Source organism: Podarcis filfolensis, assembly GCF_964270895.1.
Source record: "Podarcis filfolensis genome assembly, chromosome: 4".
Taxonomy (NCBI): domain Eukaryota; kingdom Metazoa; phylum Chordata; class Lepidosauria; order Squamata; family Lacertidae; genus Podarcis; species Podarcis filfolensis.
In genome coordinates this window covers 56,308,333-56,327,367 of record NC_139607.1, presented here as the reverse complement: position 1 = coordinate 56,327,367, position 19,035 = coordinate 56,308,333, and the positions used below count along the sequence as shown (strand labels likewise).

Here is a 19,035-nt window from a genome sequence, read left to right as displayed (position 1 = left end):
TTCTCAGGATTCCCCCCCCCCCCTTTTTAAAAGTCAAATGACAGTATTGTCTTATCAGTAAAATATTGACAAAAACACAATCATCGCATTGTGGTTATTGCTTCTTATTCTGAACCCTACCAAATGTAATGCAGCTATAAGAACAGTCTAGTTTAGCATCTAGTTCTCACAGTGACTAGCCAGATGCCTATGGGAAACCCACAAGCATGACCTTAATATATTTGTAATGCCCAGAAACTGCTATTCAGAGGCATACTGCTTCTTTACAGTGGACATAGAACCTAGCTTATCATGAAGATCTTTCAGTAAACCATAATAGTGTTCAGATTGTGTGTGTGTGCGCGTGCGCATGTATGTGTATGTGTATGTGTGTGTCTGAGTATAACATTTAAAAAACCAAGTAAAATTGCCAGCTCCTATTAACAATAAAAATAATCTATCAGTTATCCTTAAGCCTCAACTTCAAATCAACCAAAGCTGAGACCCACCTGAATCAGGTTGACTTGGTTTGAGATTTGATCAAATCTGGGATACAGCCCTAGTAGATATACCAATAGTATTGTGGGAGTGTGACATATATGCATCAGTTCAAACTTGGCTGTACACATGAAAGCAGCTAGGGGGAAAGGTGCTATGCCATGCAACATAAGAATTTCAGGCCTGTGATTTTGGTAGCATTTTTCAAAAGAGCTATGCAAGTGCCTGCTTCCTTATTAAACTTGTGTATACCTGTTCCGTCTTAGGTCAGAGACCTGCCTTAAAGCATCATGAGAGTGGGGGTGACCAGCATGTGGTGCTCCTCCAGTAAGATTCCATACCTTTCAGTCCAAGAATCACATTTTTTTTCAAAAGGAAACTTATGGGGACTGCATGTCAGCTGTGGGCAGGGCCAGAAACAAAAGTGGGTGGAGCAATGGAGGTTACTCTTGCCCTTGGTAGACTACAGCAGCCACATAAAAGACAGGGGGCCTCTCTCCACATAGACATTTTCCCATCCTGCATATAGGAAATCAAGATGCATTTTCACAGTTATAGACATGCCCTGGCCAGTCAAAACAATCCGAGGAAGGCACTGAGCAGGGGCATGGTCTAGGGAGAGAGGGTGTGGCCTCGGAACAATCCCAAGGGCCTATTATGCCAGGAGAGCTGGATTCAGTCCCAAGGGTGAAGATTCCCTTTTCCTATTCTGATTCCAACATATAGATGTGCAGAGGAAAATAACACATGAGGAATAGCTCTTAGCAACTGTGTAATTAATTTTTACTCTGATAATTTATTAATCATATTAAAAAAAGAAAATCCTACTTGTAATCCAAGGAGGGCACAGTGTCTGACGAGCTATATAGAGTCACCACCCTGAGATTTTGTTGGTAATACTTACACCTTCCAAAGCTTGGTCTTCGATATCTACTATTTCAAATTGAAATAAACTGGGACCAGTAAGAAATATTGTTTGTATTCCATTCCCATTTACTGAACCATCATTTGACATGAATGTCATGGTGATTTCGGCATCTTTTAAAATTAGTAAGTATGGGCTGTAGGCAATGCTAGTTCAACTCAGAGTGTTGTTGTTTAGTTGTTTAGTCGTGTCCGACTCTTCATGACCCCATGGACCAAAGCACTCAGAGTAGACACATTCAAACTAATGAACACCACTAACAAATGCATTTCCATAAGCTTATTCTGAGTAATACTAGCATTGGATACAATCCTTTATTCCCATGCAGGTAAATATTACAACAGATTACATTAAGGCCCTCTTTTTCTAAGCTAAAACAGAAGAATAGACCAGTGCAGGTAATGAGTGGTCCACATAATTTACATGGCTTCCTGAAGTATTGAACTGGTTGGATACACTGCCCATCTGAGCCCTAAATTGTCACATGCAGCTAGTTTCCTGCAACCACAGGTACTCAGAATCATTTTTAAAATGCTGTACTTTAAAATACAGCTTTGTGGTGTCCTTCAGATGTTAGTAGAACTCCCATCAGCCTCACCAGCATGGCCAATGATCAGAGATGTTGGAAGTTTTATTCTAATTACATATAGAAGGAGCCATGTTGGCTACCTCTGCTATATATTGATGGGTACTACCTGCTAATACTAATTTTCACATGTCAACTCATTTGTCTGATTCTGCTTTGATAGAATATTTTCAGAACAAAGCCCTCTGTCATAGTTAACATATTTGTAATTAAAAAGGTTGGGAGTGATAACACATTCAAAAGTTTTTGAGAAACTCTTATTGAACCTAGTGTAGTGATGGCAAAAAAAAATTATAGTTAACTTGACAGGACCATAGATAAAGATATTTTCATTTATGAAAAGCTATTCATATTTGAAAGCGATAGAATTGTGGAACCAGTACATTTTTGACAAATGTCAATCAAAATAAACACAGGATCCAAATTAGCAAATTTTATACAGCCCACTATTTTAAAATCTGTGACTAGCTTGCAAAATGTTGAATTCTCAATTGCCAATTGCCGACACTCAATTCACTAGAATTAAGTATGAAAATATGTGATCAATTGAGAATTGAGATTTTCATTACACAGAGTGTTGCCCATAAAATTCAATATTTTATTTCCTTTCTTTACAATTTGATGTATGTTTGCTTCATAACTGCATTACTTTGCAAAACCATCTCTCCTTATTCTGCTTTCTGCAAAGGCTTTCATTTTCTCTGTAGCAATTTATGTAACAGTAGCTCAAGCTCTATCATGGTGATCACCACAAGAAAGTGGTGGAGAAAATTCTATAAAGTTGCTATTCCCCCCTTAGGGGGAGAGAAAAATAAAAATCTGAGGCTTTTTTATGGGAAAATAGTCTGCTTTGGTTTATTTTGCTTTTTGCACAATGGACATCTTTAGTTGAGAGTTGGGTGCTCAGAATCTGTCTCCAATTATGTGATCAGGATTTCCAAGAGGGCTGGAAGTAAGGACTTCTCCCTTCCCCAGCTATTTGTTGTAATTAAGGGATTGCATCCCAAAGAACAGACCCAATGCAGAAGCTTGTATGCGAGTTTCTTTGGTGGATTAGGGGGGACAACAAAGAAACAAGAGAGAGAATAATCTCTGCAAGTGTCATGAAGCAATGTAACATGAAGAAATGCATCTCAATGCATTTTGGATATAAACTGCTCATTAGGGGCAACTTGAAGATAATGTTTGTTGTGCTGCTTCTTAGGCTAATTAAGTTTAGCACCTGTTGAGGTTGTCTCCTTTCTTGCTTATATCCCTTCGTGAATCAGATCACTTCTTGTCTCCTTCAACCATGAAATTCTAATCAGTTCTGTTGCTAATGGGATTAGAACTATTAATTGCTCCACTCAATTAATTAATAAATTAAAACATCACATAATAAAAAACCCAAGAACTTAAAGTGAAAGAATAAAGGGATGTGCTATTCTCAGCAGGAGCAAAATGATTAAATGGGGCTTTATAGTTTTAGGAACTCACCAAAGAGTGAGTTGAAAGCACATGATCAGACCATAGTTGTAATGGATAGCATTACTTAATCATGTCTTGTTCACCCATTTATGTAGTGGGATGATTCTACCTGCCAGACTTGCACACTAGGGATGCACAAATTTAGGGTTTTTTCCAATGCTGCCACCCTCATGTAGCAGGCTCCCACTTATGCAATGGAAATTTCTCCTCTCTTTCCCTATCTCCAGAAGCCCCCTTCTTATGCACCCTCAGAATCTTCTGTAGAGGGTTTGGGGACCTTCTGAAGCAGGCTTTCTTTGAAGGGATGGGAGAAGGGGAAGATCTACTGAGCAAGCAGAATGCCATTCATGGATTGTTGGATACAATCAATGCCTTGCAGCCTCTGCACCTCTCTGCTTATACAGGATTTATCCTAAGCTAATCTTGTGACTCAGTTCTGTACAAAACAATAAGCATTTGCACAGAAAGAAAAGCCTAACAGTAATGTTAAGCTCACTGCCTGAAATCCATCAGCATTGAAAGAAAAGATGGTAGGCTTTAGATTTATTGGTGGGCAGAGCTCTGTCCACAAAATTCTCCCACAGGGAGAAAGGGACAAAGCCATCTTTGCTGATAGTGTGAGATGTGATGTAGTGTTTGTAGGGAAAACTTGGGGTTTGGCATGATTTCTGTTTTAACCCAAGGCAATTCTGAGAGACAAGCTAGAAAGTGGGGGTGGAGAATATACCTAAAGGCCATTTCATTCAGATTTTGAAGTGAAATCCACGTAAATTCAGCTCACTTGTATGGAATTTGGGTTCCAAAAACTTAATCATAAATGACCATTCACTCTTCAACAGATTGTAAGTTAAGACCAAAGTATTAACACCAGTTGTTTGGCAGTGTAGCCATTTGGACCAGGGAAATGGGATGGGGGAATTAAGGGGCCTCTTCCCATACTATTTCTCAATTTCATTTTTCTCCTCTTTCCAAACTGTATTCATTTTGCTCCCTCCCCTGGCATTAAAAAATTCATTGGGCTAATGGAATAGATTGCAGGTTTGACTAAAATTAAGCTTGAGTCTCAGTTTCACAAAACTACCTCAACACAAATATTTGGCACAAATATCTGAAGATCTCAAAGATCTGCTTTAAGCTGTGCAGCAGTAAATTACATCATATAGCATATGTGAATCTATCATTGCAGATCAAGCACCACAGGGCTTAGCTCAGAGCTGCACATCAGCAGCAGCATTCATGGAGTGAGTCAGCCATGTGCATGTTTGTTTACACTAAGCCATGGTTTGGCTTTTTGTAACATGCTTACTAAGCCGAAGGTTGTCCTCTTGCTGCATTGTATTATGGTTGCATTCTGTATTGGTTTTAGATTATCACCCTGGAATCATAGCTGATAAAGGGCATTAAAAATAATTAGCTAATAAATAAATTTGTAAGAAAACTTGGATGAATTTCACCAACGAAAGATAAGATTGACAAACTATTTTCTTTTGAATTAGGGACAGCAGTTCAAACTGGGGTTAGGTTACCCAGTAATCTGAAATGGGATGCAAAAGTAGCCATTCTAATTAGTGAGGCAGTCAGAATCATTAATCAAAATTTGTGACTATTGCCCTTAGACCTTCTGAAATTGCATATAAGCCAGTGAACAGTGTCCTGGCATTACAGAATTATTCTATATGTTTATAATAGTTCCCAGTCGTTATCTTGGCTGTGGTGCCTCACTGCTCCTATGTTATACATAAAGAAAGAAAGAAAATTGTCCTAATTTCATTAAACTCCTCTAAACTGTCTTATGAGTCATATAATTAATGACTGAGCCTGGAGGGATAATAAATAAGTAAAGTGCAGCATTACTGGCCTGATCATTTCCCCCTAGATTTTCATTTCTTGCCTCAATATTTCTTCAGATATTTGGCCTAAGCAGGACCTCCCAAAGTTACTTTGAATTTTTCTACATGCAGCATTGTGGGTCAATTGTGGGACAATTCAACCAAAGGCGATTCTCTGGGATTACAATGTACAATTCACCAAACACGACCTACGCAATCTCATATTAAAGAGATTATTTATTATTGCTGCTGCTGAAAGTGGAAATTGGAGTGTCCAGTAGCCTTTAATCACTAAGTTCCATTTCCCATGTTTGTGAAATGCAATGTATGACAAAACAGTAAACGTTAAAACTTTCACATGGCCCAGCTACAGTTGTGAAGAGGTTGGTGCATAGATGTTGTTTAGTCATTTAGTTGTGTCCAACTCTTTGTGACCCCATGGACCAGAGCATGCCAGGCACTCCTGTCTTCCACTGCCTCCCGCAGTTTGGTCAAACTCATGCTGGTAGCTTTGAGAACACTGTCCAACCATCTCGTCCTCTGTCGTCCCCTTCTCCTTGTGCCCTCCATCTTTCCCAACATCAGGGTCTTTTCCAGGAAGTCTTCTCTTCTCATGAGATGGCCAAAGTATTGGAGCCTAAGCTTCAGGATCTGTCCTTCCAGTGAGCACTCAGGGGTGATTTCCTTCAGAATGGATAGCTTTGATCTTCTTGTAGTGCATGGTGCATAGATATATCCACTATTAACACACCAGCAACCTATAGCCCAGGGTAACCACTGAGTATGCTAGCATGATGTATGCAGAGGGCCTTGCAGCTGTAGGGGTTAAATAGAAAACAAGAATTGGGTGAAGGTGAAAAGGCTTGCGCTCTCTTTGCTTCAGCATGGATTCAGAAGGCAAGACTGTTTTTATCAAGCTAGATTTCTCATGCACTGCAAAAACAAAAACAACAGCCTCTCTAATGTTAGATGATACATTGCAAAAACATTGTTCTACACATAAGAAGGTCTACTTACGGCATTGTTACCGTTTTTGCCTGCGCAAAGCTTTCAGTGGATCAACAGTTTAAATTAGTGTAAGCCCTATTTCAGGAATTTGAGTACACATCTGAGGGCTTCAACTGGGGAGGGGGAAAGGGGCACGCATGGAAACCCTGCCCCTCCCCGCCAGCATCCCTTTGTGCATGCTGGCTCCATTTCAGACCTCAGTGTGAAGATCTGAAGAGGCCTTTTAAATATGTTAAACTAAACACTCTATGAAGCCTCTCTATAATCAGGAATTTATATTTCCCTCATATCCAGAGGTCTCCCCCCTAACCTCACAGAATTTCATGTCTACATATCTGCAACTGATCCAGCCAAACTCATAATCTATAGCCACTTCTCAATGGCAGGGCCCAACCTCAGGCTTAGTTTCTCCTAAGTACAAGAGCACATGCTCCACTCCCACTCTTAATTACTAGTCCTACTTTTTTCCTTTCTAGTTGTGTCAGCATCCTTTTTGGTAGTAATAGATTTGCACTATTTGAAATTTGTTTTAATAGTGCTGCATGTATTGGGGCTCTGGTCTATATAAGGCTTTCAGATCATACTTGCTATTTGATGTCTAGAATATAGCAGTCAACTTTCCAGCTTCAAGTGCTTAACAAATAGAACGGAAAAAGATGAGATATAACAAAAACACAAATTTTATTAATGTATAAGTATATCTGTCAATTCTATGTTCTTCACCACCACTATCCATGTCCATTCTTACTAAGGGCTGAGTAAAGGCCATATGACAACACCCCACCCTGGCATTTTTTGACATTCAAGGCCCAGCTATATCTTGGAACACAGATATCAGAGCTATTACTACTGCAGAAAAGAGGGCAGTGCTGTTACTGTTGCTAAGGAGATGTCAGGATTGTAACTCAGTAGCAAAGCACATGGGAAAAGGTTCCTGTTAAATCCCAACATCTCCAGCCGCTGGTGGTCAGTGTACACTAGAGATGGAAAGCTGTGGCCTTCCACATGAAGTTGGATCCCTTTCAGTGTCAGCATGGCCAATGTTCAAGGGTGATAGGTGGTGGAGTCCAGCCACAGGTTCCCCATCACAAGTGTAGACAGTTGTGAGCTAGATGGACCAATGGTGTGATACAAGGCAACACAGCTGCCTATGTTCCTAATATGCCAGGTCTTGCTAGAGCTGCAAAGGCGTGACACAACCAGCCAGTCACATGCAATTCTGCAATTCAGTATTTTGTTTTGTAGGCTTAGATGATCTCTGTCTACTAGAATGCACTTGGGTGGGATAGGAAAGTTATGTAAAATAATTTACTTGAATAAAGATTGAAAGTGTTGAATTTTGAAATTAACAGTTTTAAAACTACATTTGTATATTTATTTATTACCTTCAGATAAGGTCCCCTATCCCTTCCAAATGATTTTTTGTATGGACATGTAGTCTGGATAAACATTTTCAACCAATTTTTATTCTGCTTCAACTCCAGAGTAAACTTAATGAAGTTCTGTGTGTTTACACTGGAATAAGTACAAAAATATATTTGGAGTTCATCAAGTGTGAACTAATAGCTGCACAATTAACTTTGAAAAGTGTCTATTTGTACTAACCGTAGCATTTAAAAAAGTATTTACATATAACCTTTCTGTTTTGTTCAACAGTGGAATGATGGGATCTGACAAACCATCAATCAAATAATGCATGTTCTAAAAATAACACCCCTTTTGAGCTATAATGTTTGATTATCTCCAAAGTACATGATCAGCCATTGAATTCTGTAGCTAAATTACCTGACAAAACACTCTTCCTAGTTTGCATGTAACTACCACGCTTTAAAGCCAGCAGGCACAATGCATACTGCATTGCAGTAGAAGAAAATTGTTTTGCTAGAAAAGTCTGAAGTACTTTAAGGCCTTTAATGTGCAAAAGTAGGCCTGCCATCAAGACATATAAGCTCTCCACTTTGTGAATGCATCACAGTAGATTAACCGGATTGCCTTTGTCTATTTTGTTTGTTTTCAAGACACACTTTTTAATGGACTTGGACTCGGTGCAGTCATTGGACTGGGTGTAGCTGCCCTTTTATTAATCCTTGTCGTGACTGATGTCAGCTGCTTCTTTGTACGGCAATGTGGATTGCTGATGTGCATCACCAGAAGGATCTGTGGAAAGAAGAGTGGCTCCAGTGGGAAGAGTAAAGAGCTAGAGGAGGGGAAGGCTGCATATCTGTGAGTATTAGTCGCAACATTTAGCCAAAGGACAAGCATATGTGAATTGTGAATCTATCACGAACTGCCATTCATAGAACAACCTTGGGTCTCCAAGGTTGAGAAAGCTTATTCACTGTGTCACTTAACTACAGCTTCTTTATGGCCCACTGCACTATTTCAATGGTGTGCCAACAGGTGACTGGCACAAATTGTGTTCTTTAACTCCAGACATGCTGCTCCAGTCCTTGCTGGTCCATCCAATTGGACTTTCTGTTGGACTTTCTTCACCAACTGTGTTAGCGCAGCGACTGGGGCGATGGAATAAAAACTTGCCCACAATATCTTTGCTTATCTTTTATTTTTAAATAATAATCAAACAGCTGAAAAACAACCCTTCTCACCACTCCACTCCAGCCAGTATCATACAAAGCATTTGATCAACTTAAATGAAGTTTTCAAAATAATCAATTACCCTATCACATAGCTGCATTCGGTGCAGCAGGTAAACTCCCCCCGGCTAATTAGTTAAATTGTTAAGAGACTGCAGGTGTGTTGAATTGCCAAGAGCTCACAGATGTGCTGCCATGCAGGTTATAATTACAAACATACACCTCTGAGTAGCACCATTGACCACATCAATATTAAGAAAACCCAATGCTGCTTCCTTAATAAATGTGCTTAGGACCACAGCTGTACAGCCTGCTCCTATGCATTTTTATTGATGGGCCATATTGCCAAGGAAAGGCAGAATTACACATTGCATATTACAATTTTTTAAAATAGTTTTTTTTAATAGACATTTGTGCTGAGGCTTCAGTGTTAGAAGGGGCTGTAGTTCAGTGATAGAGAACATGCAAAATATCTAAGCTTTAATCCCTGGAATCTCCAGGGACCGCTTGGAAGGACCATTGTCTAAAAACCCTGGAAAGCTGCTTTTAGTCAGTACTGAGACTGAAGACATAACGAATCCCATTCAGCCAAAATTAAGCACATTCATGTTTTGTTGGTGGCTTTCAGTGAGAGAGTTAGGTAAATGCTGATCAGTTTCCCATATTTTTAAGCAATGGGAGTTAAAAGTCCTTATATATAAGCAGCACTCAAAAATGATTTCATCCCCCGCCCCACACATTTGATGCTACTTTGATGAAAAGGAAAAGGGTTTTCCAACATAACACATTAATGAAATTGGCAAGTCTATGCAAGCATATCGTTACAGCTCTGAAAATATTACCATCAGTTTCCATGAGAAAGGCATTAGTTTTTCTCCTTTTATTCAGGAAAGCATATTAATTAATCTATATAAGTTGAAACTATAATATGGCTACTATCATTTGTCATGCTAAATAGATCAGATAGTTTGCTAGCCTCAATGTTAGTTTTTGAAAAATCCAATTTGGCACTCTCAAATTATTATTTAGATATAAATTATTATTTAGATATAAAAGGCTTCTCGGCCTTTTGGCTAAGATCAAGTGTAGTATCTAGATATAACATTTATTTTTGCATATTATTTTGAGGTTAAAATGTATGATAATGTATGAGGTGACAATGATGGATGTAATAAATGTTGAAATATTTTTATCAGTATTAATTATAGTTGCCTTTTGCTTTTCTTCCATGATTCTGAAAGCAGAATACTGACAATTAATAAAATGCAACATATTTTTATCACAAAGGAAGTGAGGCTAAGAATCTTTCAATGTTCTTTAGGAAAGACGGATCAAAAGAGCCGATAGTTGAAATGAGAACAGAGGATGAAAGAATTACCAATCACGAAGATGGAAGTCCAGTAAATGAACCCAATGAAACAACACCATTAACAGAACCAGAGTATGTAGTCCACATTTTAATAACTTCACACCCTGTATATTCAAAAGTGAATGTCCAGCAGATGAATCTCCCAAGACTGGATGAGAGGCATCAGTTTTAAAGCACATTATATACACATATGTGATTTCCTACCGTACCCTGCCTATCCCCATTGTACTCCCCTGATTGGTTTGCATCACAGGAACCAACTGCTAGGGGTCTTCACATACACCCCAATAAAATATTTGAGGGGACCACCCCCTAAGTTGATGGGAATTGCCCTTCAAATGGTGTGCATGCACCATGTCATTTGATCGATTATATGGAGCAGGGTTTACCTGCCCCACCCTAGTTTACTCAAGTTGGCAGCCTGGTGCGGTCCTTCTATGGACGTGTTTCTCTCAAGCCTTGTGTTTCTTCCTATTAATCACCTTACGCTTTAGTTGCAGCAGACTGATGTTCTAATTGTTATAAATTGGGGCTATCAAACAGGAATTCTGTGGTTGACCCTCAGCTCAATGCTGAGCATCAGAAACTAGCTCAAGCAGGTGCTGTGGTTTCTCGCTGCCTTGCCCCCTGCCTCTGGAGCACTGTAATTTTTGACATCAACAGGAAAGTCCCAACTATAGTCTGCTGCGTTACAGAATTAGCATTCTCTACGAATAATAGCTGCTAGCTAAAAAGGTCAGGGTAGCTGCCTTGTGTTGCCTGCTACTGAGAACTGAATTAGCAGAAGGGATGACTCGTGGCTGAACCAATGTAAGTGGGTCTGTGACCTAGGTCCAGATCACACTACCATCTCCATAGTGTATAAGCTGTAGGTTGTGCACTAACATCAACAACTTTCCTCCCAGAACTATGGGACAAAGTAATCTTAGTGTACCTTACAACATATCATCTTGATGCTCCTTCCATCATATAATACATATTTTCTAGCAACTGCTTGTTCTTGAAGATATTTGTCCCAGTCCAAATGTAGCTGGTTAAATGGACATCCCTTTGAAATCAATCAAATGTAAATGGCAGGTGTGGGAATGCTTGATCTGGTTTGGGACCCTGGAGAGAGAAGGAGAAGCTTTAAATTGATGCCCCCCATTCCCAATATGGATTGGGGGACCCTGCCTGCTAGTAGTAGTATTTCTTAGCTTTGTTAATCACTTTTTATGGGAAAGTCTCCAAGTGATTTACAACAATGTTAAAAACACAATTAAACCCATTTCTACTAGAAGAAAAGCTTCTATGGAGCATGAAAGACAACACATGGGCATCAGTAAAATACTTCACAAAATGAAACTTGATGCAATTGTATGAACAATTATTTTTTTGGCAGTGTTGCACATTGTTAACAGTGGTGGGAGGTGGGGTGGGGAGGAAGAGACGCATAGAGAAACTTAAAGATTTGCCACTGCAGCGGTGTAGTACTCTCAACAAAATCTGAATAAGCGAAAAATGACCTAACCCCCTCCCCCCCCCCAAAAAAAAATCACCCATGAATTTACAATTTAATATTTTGGTTTTTCCTTACTTTCTCACAGGAAACTGCCATTAAAGGAAGAAAATGGAAAAGAAGTTTTAAATTCAGATACTATAGAAATCAAAGTTTCTAATGACATCATCCAGTCAAAAGAAGATGATAGCAAAGCATAATACAACAACTACAGCTGTCTAGAGGGGAATAAAAGGCATTTGGATTCAAATAAATCTGTGACCAAAACTTTACAGCTGACCTTAGTTTCTTGGGCAACTTAAGATGGAATAATTCTCAGAAGTAGTTCAAATGACTTCTGTTGACTGTCCGTTTTCACTTTATTTCAATAGTTTTAGTCTGTAGTCCTGGATGACATCAGTCCCGTGGTCTCAGTTTGGCAAATCAGCCAATATAAATATTGTAATTTATTTTATCACTGAAGAAATCTATTTATAAAAATTCAAGAAACCCCCTTAGCCACAGACTGTACACCTGACAGCCGTACCACTTACAATGGAAATTAAACCCTGAGAGAAAGTGCCATATACATTTATATTTGTTTGTACTTGAAATTTTAAAAGATTTTGGTTGCCTTTAAAAGAATATATATATAAACAAATTATATATATATATAGATATAATACTAGGCTCCATTAGAAATTAGATATATGTGGCTGGCAAAGCTAAATAGTGACTTGACTGCAGCTGATCTTTGACACAGAGTAGACAACCTCCTTATGCTGTTAACCCTGCACTTCACACCAGACAATGAAGGGTTTGTAGGTTTGATGTACAGATTTTAACAAAAGTTGTGAACTATTTTGATGAAGACATTGATCACATCCTAACTATCAAAAGTCCACAGAAATTTCAGTGCTTCAGATACTTTGTATTTATGTTTGGAAGATCATGTGTAAGCTAAAAATGTCGAAACTTATTTTGTTGTGAAAATAAGAATCCTGACTTATGACCATAGCACTCAGCTTCAAAGCAAGTCTTACAACAATAAATACAAGCTCAACTGAGTTGCCTCAATGTATTTATAAAGAAACATAATATGCACATTTCTGCTTTCATTCGTTTACTACAACAATAATCATATTTGTTCTAATATATATTTTAAAAGTTATTCACGTAAACTCAAACCCAAGATCCAAAAAACTTCTCTAGGCTTGGCCATGCCCTGTGTAATTTTCACTTCCACCACCAATTTAATAAACCAACTACACAAAAATAAAATAAAAGCAATGGAAAATGTGGGTCTTAGGAGGAATGTCAAATGATAGGTGATAAGAAAGATAAGACAGAGGTTGAGTGAGCTGCATTTAAACAATAGAGGAAAATATATCCAAGAAACCAGTTGACTTTTAAAATGCTGTTTCTGTTCTCATAGAATTCTATACATAATTTTTCCCAGCAATATCTTCCCTAGCTTGGGAATGAACTAAGCAGACAACCTTAAGATGCATTTAAATCCAAATAAAAATAGAATGTTGAACTGCAGTCTCCAAACCTTAGGCATGCCTTGTTGTACTGGATAGCTGTGATGGCAATAGAACAATTTGTGGATCACACCCTTCAATAGTTAAATTTTGGTTGGCCTCTACAGATGTGTAACTTGCTATTGAAATAAAATAACAAATAAAAAGCTGTGCTTTTTTTTTTTTTGACCCTTGGTAAAATTGCCATCAGCTGCAGTATGTTAATTTGGCTCCCAGGTCGCCCTTAAATCTTTGCTGTTAATAAATATATGGAACAGTAGTCCTGCATGGGCAGAATGCATTATGCAACTGCTGTTGTTGAGTGGCAAACAAGGGAGCAAAAGGCTGAAGGTGTTATGGGAGGGGTGCAGAGATATGTTGGGCAGAGATATGGAGGTGCTACCTACCTCCATGTCCTGACGATTCTTGCAGCTCCCAGCAAGGACTCATGGTATGATAGGTCTGCACTGCTGGGCCCAAGGTTTTCATCCACTAATGGCCTGATAAAGCATTCACCTTCTCTGGCATACACTATTGAAATATATGGAATGGGTATAAATATATATATATTTGATTAGAAATTTTCATAACATGTTTACTGGTTTCCTATGTCATCATGCTAGAACTGCTTAAATATTAATGGTCCTACAGTCTTTTAATGTGGTGCCATATGTCAGAGCCAGTTTTTTCTTTATTTGAAGAGAAATATAGTTTTTCTAAACTACTTTGAATACTTTTTGCTTTATTTAGACAGTTTATATAGTGTTCATGTTTTACCAAAAAAAAAAAAAAAAATCTCCAGGTGATTGACAACATCTTTGCAACCTATCTTCAAACATCGAATACAAAAATATCATAATGAAATCAACATGATAGAATTCCACAATTAACAGTTAAATAGGGCATTCTCTTAAATTTCAGAACAATGCAATACATGTGAAAATCAACTACAAAATGATTGTAGTTAATTTCATATTTAATGCTTTATTTTATAGCACATACCAGTGCTTTAGCTTTCTATCAACTAGAACCTATTGTTCCAACTTCTCCTTTTGAAACATTTGAAATATTGTGGTGTGGAGAGTGCCCCTTTCTAGGATACTCACCCCCTCCCCAAGTTTTCCATCCTTCCCCCAATTGCCAGCATTCATTCCTCAGTCATGAATGAGATGGTATGTAACTTTCTCCTTCCTCCATTAATCCCGCCCTGCCCACCACCTACCTCCTTCTTGGACTGACACTCAGAGAATGAATTTTCTATTAGTATATAGGAATATCTGGCAACTCGAGAGCTAGATCAATAATAATAAACAAATACCACCTTATTGGGTGATGCAAGATTGTAACTGTCCTTCATAAGCAGCTCACAGGTATGTGTGTGAGGTCTAGTTTCTATCTACAGAAATATACAGCAATAGTCCACAATAAAACAATTACTGAGACAGACAATATGTAATCATATGACAAATCCCACTAAATATTGCCAAGCTTTGAACTGTGTATTAGAAATCAATTATTTTACTAATGATTGTGAAATAAGTTCATTTAAGTGCCAAACTGTGAGTCATTTTCCCCTGTTGCTTAGCACGGTAAGTAACAGAGTGGGTAGGATGTCACTCTGTTTTAGTCAAGCAAAAAACAACACCCACCTCCAGTCATGTACCTATAGATCCCTAGTTTCATTGAATACAGAGCCTCAGACTTGCTTACGTTCTTGCATATGGAAATACACCTGGGCCATCATGTTATTCAGTGGCACCATGAAAAACCCAAACCTACCTAAGACTGGTAAAGTAGCCATTTTGTTTGGATTTGTGCAGTATGTTGCTAAATGTAGTTATGGGTTTTCAGACGTCTGTCTTCAACTTTCCTTTAAAGGAGAGAGAATGAGAGCTCTTTTGAAGAAGATTAAAACAAAACAGACACTGCTATCTCCCACAAAAGCAATGAGAGAAACAAAAGCCCCATTTCAATTATTGCCTTATTTAACTAAATCATCATAGCAAAGGCTTATTAGAGCAATCTTATCAATAAATAGCCTTCTGTGTTAATATTCCTAACTCTTAACATTTAATTCTGTTCTCTTTTTTTCCTAAAAAGGTGTGTGTGGGGGGGAGGATCTGCAACATACTATCCCTCAATTTTCAGTGGATCATAAAACTATTAGGAGTGTTGCCGAAGCTTGTATTGAATTCACTGCCTCTGCTTGCATTGTCACAATAAATTATTGACCACGAACTCTTATTGCAGCATGCAGTTCAGTCATTTCTATGCAGGGAGTGGACATCAGGTCGAAGCATTAGTTAAAATCACTGGCTGCTAGTCTTATAAGGAAAACTTAGTATCTTTGACAAAATTACTGCAGTGGTCCCCTGAATCTGTTTAGGAATTCAGTTAGATATGCTTATTTTTCAGAACCCTGGTCAGTAGCTACGCGTGAGATGATTCTTTTACACATGAAAACTTCATTGCTATGTAATATTACACTCACCAGATAGAGCGACTTCTGGCCACAGAATTTGCAACATTTCCACCATTCATGTATAAATGTAACCTGCATTTAGATTTTGAAGACCTGATCAATTTACTGATGCAGCTGGGAAGCTTCAGAGCTGTCTTTGGGCCAATTACAGTTTGTTAGTTAAAACTTCTCTTTAAAAAGGCATTGTGATTTCCATTCTGCTTGTATTTAAGATTTTCTTGTAGACCTGTCCTGGGGTGTGTGGTGTGGATGGGCACAAAACAATTGAAGTTTGTCAATGTGAAGCCCCACTGATTCCACGTGATCGCAGTAGGGCAGTAAAAAGAGAGCTGACCAAAACAAGAAAAGATGGGGGAAAGGATAGGACAGCAACCGGTCCCATGAAGGCAATGCTGAAGTAGTGGTGCAGCCAACAGAGAACGACAAATAGGTGGACAATAACATAAAAACCTATGCTTGTTTTGAATGGAAACTGTAAGGAGACTTGTTCTCAGAAAGAGATCTCAGGCAGAACAATCCTAGGTGGAGGCAAGGAGTAGTCTGTGGACTACTCATATCCTAAGCCCTGCCATGTTGTGTGTACACGGCAGAAGGTCAGGGGAATGGGATTTTTTCCCCCTATTTTTCTGTAGTCAGTTTTTAATATTCATTTTCTTCAGGGGCATAGGAGGGATTTGGATCTTGCTGATCTAAGACTTCCCCCAGTCCCCCTTGACATGTTCACAACATACTCCTTTTCACCCTCTACTGCTATTGGAAGTCTGAATGCAGAGGAGCAACAGCAGTGGAGCTTTCTGCCACTGCCATGAGGAGCCTTCAATGGCAGGACTTACCCAATCCATGTAGATTGGGAACCACTGCACCCTGCAGCCACCTGCTACCCTCCCCTGGGACCTTTGAGTTACTTCCTTAATCATGCAGTTTAATTCAGTTGCCATCATCACAACAGCCTCTGAATGTACATAAGTGGATAATAAAAAAGAGACAGAGCATTTTAAGCCTCCAGATATATAGCCTACTTTGACAAGGATAGTTATCCTGCAAAAAAATGAGCATTTAGTAGGTATTTTGGATTCTGTGTACAGTAAAATTAAGACTTAACAGTTTTTGTTCATCAACATTTCTTTTGTTTCAACATTCCATATGGTATCTGCCATCTGATCCACTTACTGTACTGTTGCGTTACCTGCAACTGGGGTGCGTTTGTTCATCGTTTCAGAATTTTATGTCCCTATGAAATGCTGTATATATATATTCTAAACTGTAAAAAAAAAGATACTGCAATGCTGAAGTTTTGTATTTATGAAAGATATTGAAAGTATGGATTACAGTTATATCAATTATTTGTCACTCTTCACCATTTGTATATTAATAGTAAAGAGACTTTTACTTTAATGAAATGCTTCATTTTCCATTTCTGTCTCTCTGCCAGGAATAAGCTGATTTGGGAGAGCATTTACTTAAAAACCTTCACTATTCCAAATTTTGTTTCCAGAGAAAGTTTTCCAGAAGACATTTTAAAACAAAAACGACATGCTATCAAAAATGAGAAAATAGTATATCCCTTCTGCGGTACAACTTATTATGATGTATTGGTATAGCACTTATGGGAAAGCCTTCAACTACACTGCTATTGTGAGTGAGATAGTTTGGATCACAAAAATAGTAATCAGTCTTTAGTTCTAGAAATACACTGTTGCTAACATTAAAAATAATTCCACCTAATAACTGCAAACAGAGCTCCATTGGCAGGTAAGGATGAAGAACCTGTGTTAATTTGCATAGTCAACAAAAAAAAGTGGTGTTTGGAATAGTTTCCAAGAGAATAAAATATTTCTTGCATAGATTGAGAAAAGTGTAGAAAGAACTGCAGAATCATCTCTTGGAAACAAACATATAAAAAGCTATTTCAATGAATAACATGTAATTAAAGGGCATTCACGATGGCGTGCATTGGGTCCTTCACTATTATAAGCACTTCCTTAATGGGGTTCTGAGCAGACATGCATCAGGTTGCACCATAAATAGACATAAAATCAGTTATTATTTATCTTGGCTGATACAATCTGTAAAAAATGACGCCATTCTAACAAGTAGAATATAAAAATATGGCATGCTTCATATATATGAACATTTGAAAGTCTCAGAAACTCTCCCATATGTTTCTGAGCTTCTGCAGTGTTTGGCATATCCTTCTGCAGTGTTTGGCATAGGTATTAATGTTAGATTAATATTCTAGCACAATAAGGAGTAGCATGCGTGTATTTTCACTGATACACTTTCTTCGCTATTTGATTATTTTATACCAAAGGATGGCATTTCATTACAGTTTTCTCCTGGCACCCTTCTAGCCCCTTTTTGGTGATGATAATGATTATGGCAGGCCTGATAGGGGGGCAGGTTATTTCAGTGGCCTGCAGCAGTTTAAAAGTGGTCCACAGGGTGAAAAATTTCAAATCCACTCCTCTAGAATTCCCGGAACCTGAACAATATTGTTTTCTGATCTATGGATGTTAAAGTCTTGGAAACTACTTTTGCAGAGCTCCTGACACCTAAGATTCTGCCACAGCAGTATCGTGAATCACAACTGAGACCTAATTTCCAGCAGTTACCTTTCATCACTACCTTGGTCTGTGAGTTTTGGTGGAAAAGAGAAAAGATCAGCAGTGTTGAGGAACATAATGAGGCTCACTTGCCATTCTTAGCCAGGCCAATTAACTTGCAATCTAATTTAGAGCAAACAAACAAAGAAAAACTCTATGTACTGGTAGGGAGAGTGCCAAAATAATGAGTAACTGGAATAACTGAGTCTCAGTATGCATGTTGGGTTTTGTTTGTTTTTCTTTTAAGAGGAACAGAATTAGATGAATGAATTTTGAATGGTAAATGTGTTTCATAAAGGGAGCCAATACAGAAAAAGCCCAAAGGTGAAAAAACAGAGATAAAAATACAATTTGACAAGCAACGAAAAAAGAAAGGAGGCCACGAAGAAGAGGACACAGAGAAATCAGAGATTAAAGATAAGCATTTGTCAAAAGAACTGTTCACACCTTCATATTGGGGAAAGAACACCTGGCGTAGCAATGAAAGAGATCACACTCTCTGGGCCCACTTCCAATTTCACACATTTAAATGAATCTATGAACGACAATATCTTCAGCACACATGATTGTTAATAAGAAAACCCAGTGGCCAAAGATAAAGAATACAGATCAAAGGGCCTCAAGGAGAGGCTTGAGGAACCAAAAGGTTTGAGTCAACAAAGGAAAGAGAAACATTAATGAAAATCCAATAAGTA

General features: G+C 38.3%; 1 protein-coding gene across 1 annotated transcript in view; it reads left to right on the top strand.

Annotated features, from left to right (window-relative positions):
* Window positions 1–17,137, top strand: part of NCAM2 (neural cell adhesion molecule 2) — a 193,772-nt gene extending 176,635 nt beyond the window's left edge. The window contains exons 16-18 of the mRNA XM_083611286.1: window positions 8,311–8,515; window positions 10,208–10,327; window positions 11,842–17,137. Coding sequence (XP_083467412.1) covers window positions 8,311–8,515; window positions 10,208–10,327; window positions 11,842–11,953 — 437 coding nt within the window. The 3' untranslated portion in view covers window positions 11,954–17,137. The remainder of the gene's footprint in view (window positions 1–8,310; window positions 8,516–10,207; window positions 10,328–11,841) is intronic.
* The last annotated feature ends 1,898 nt before the right edge of the window (window positions 17,138–19,035 follow it).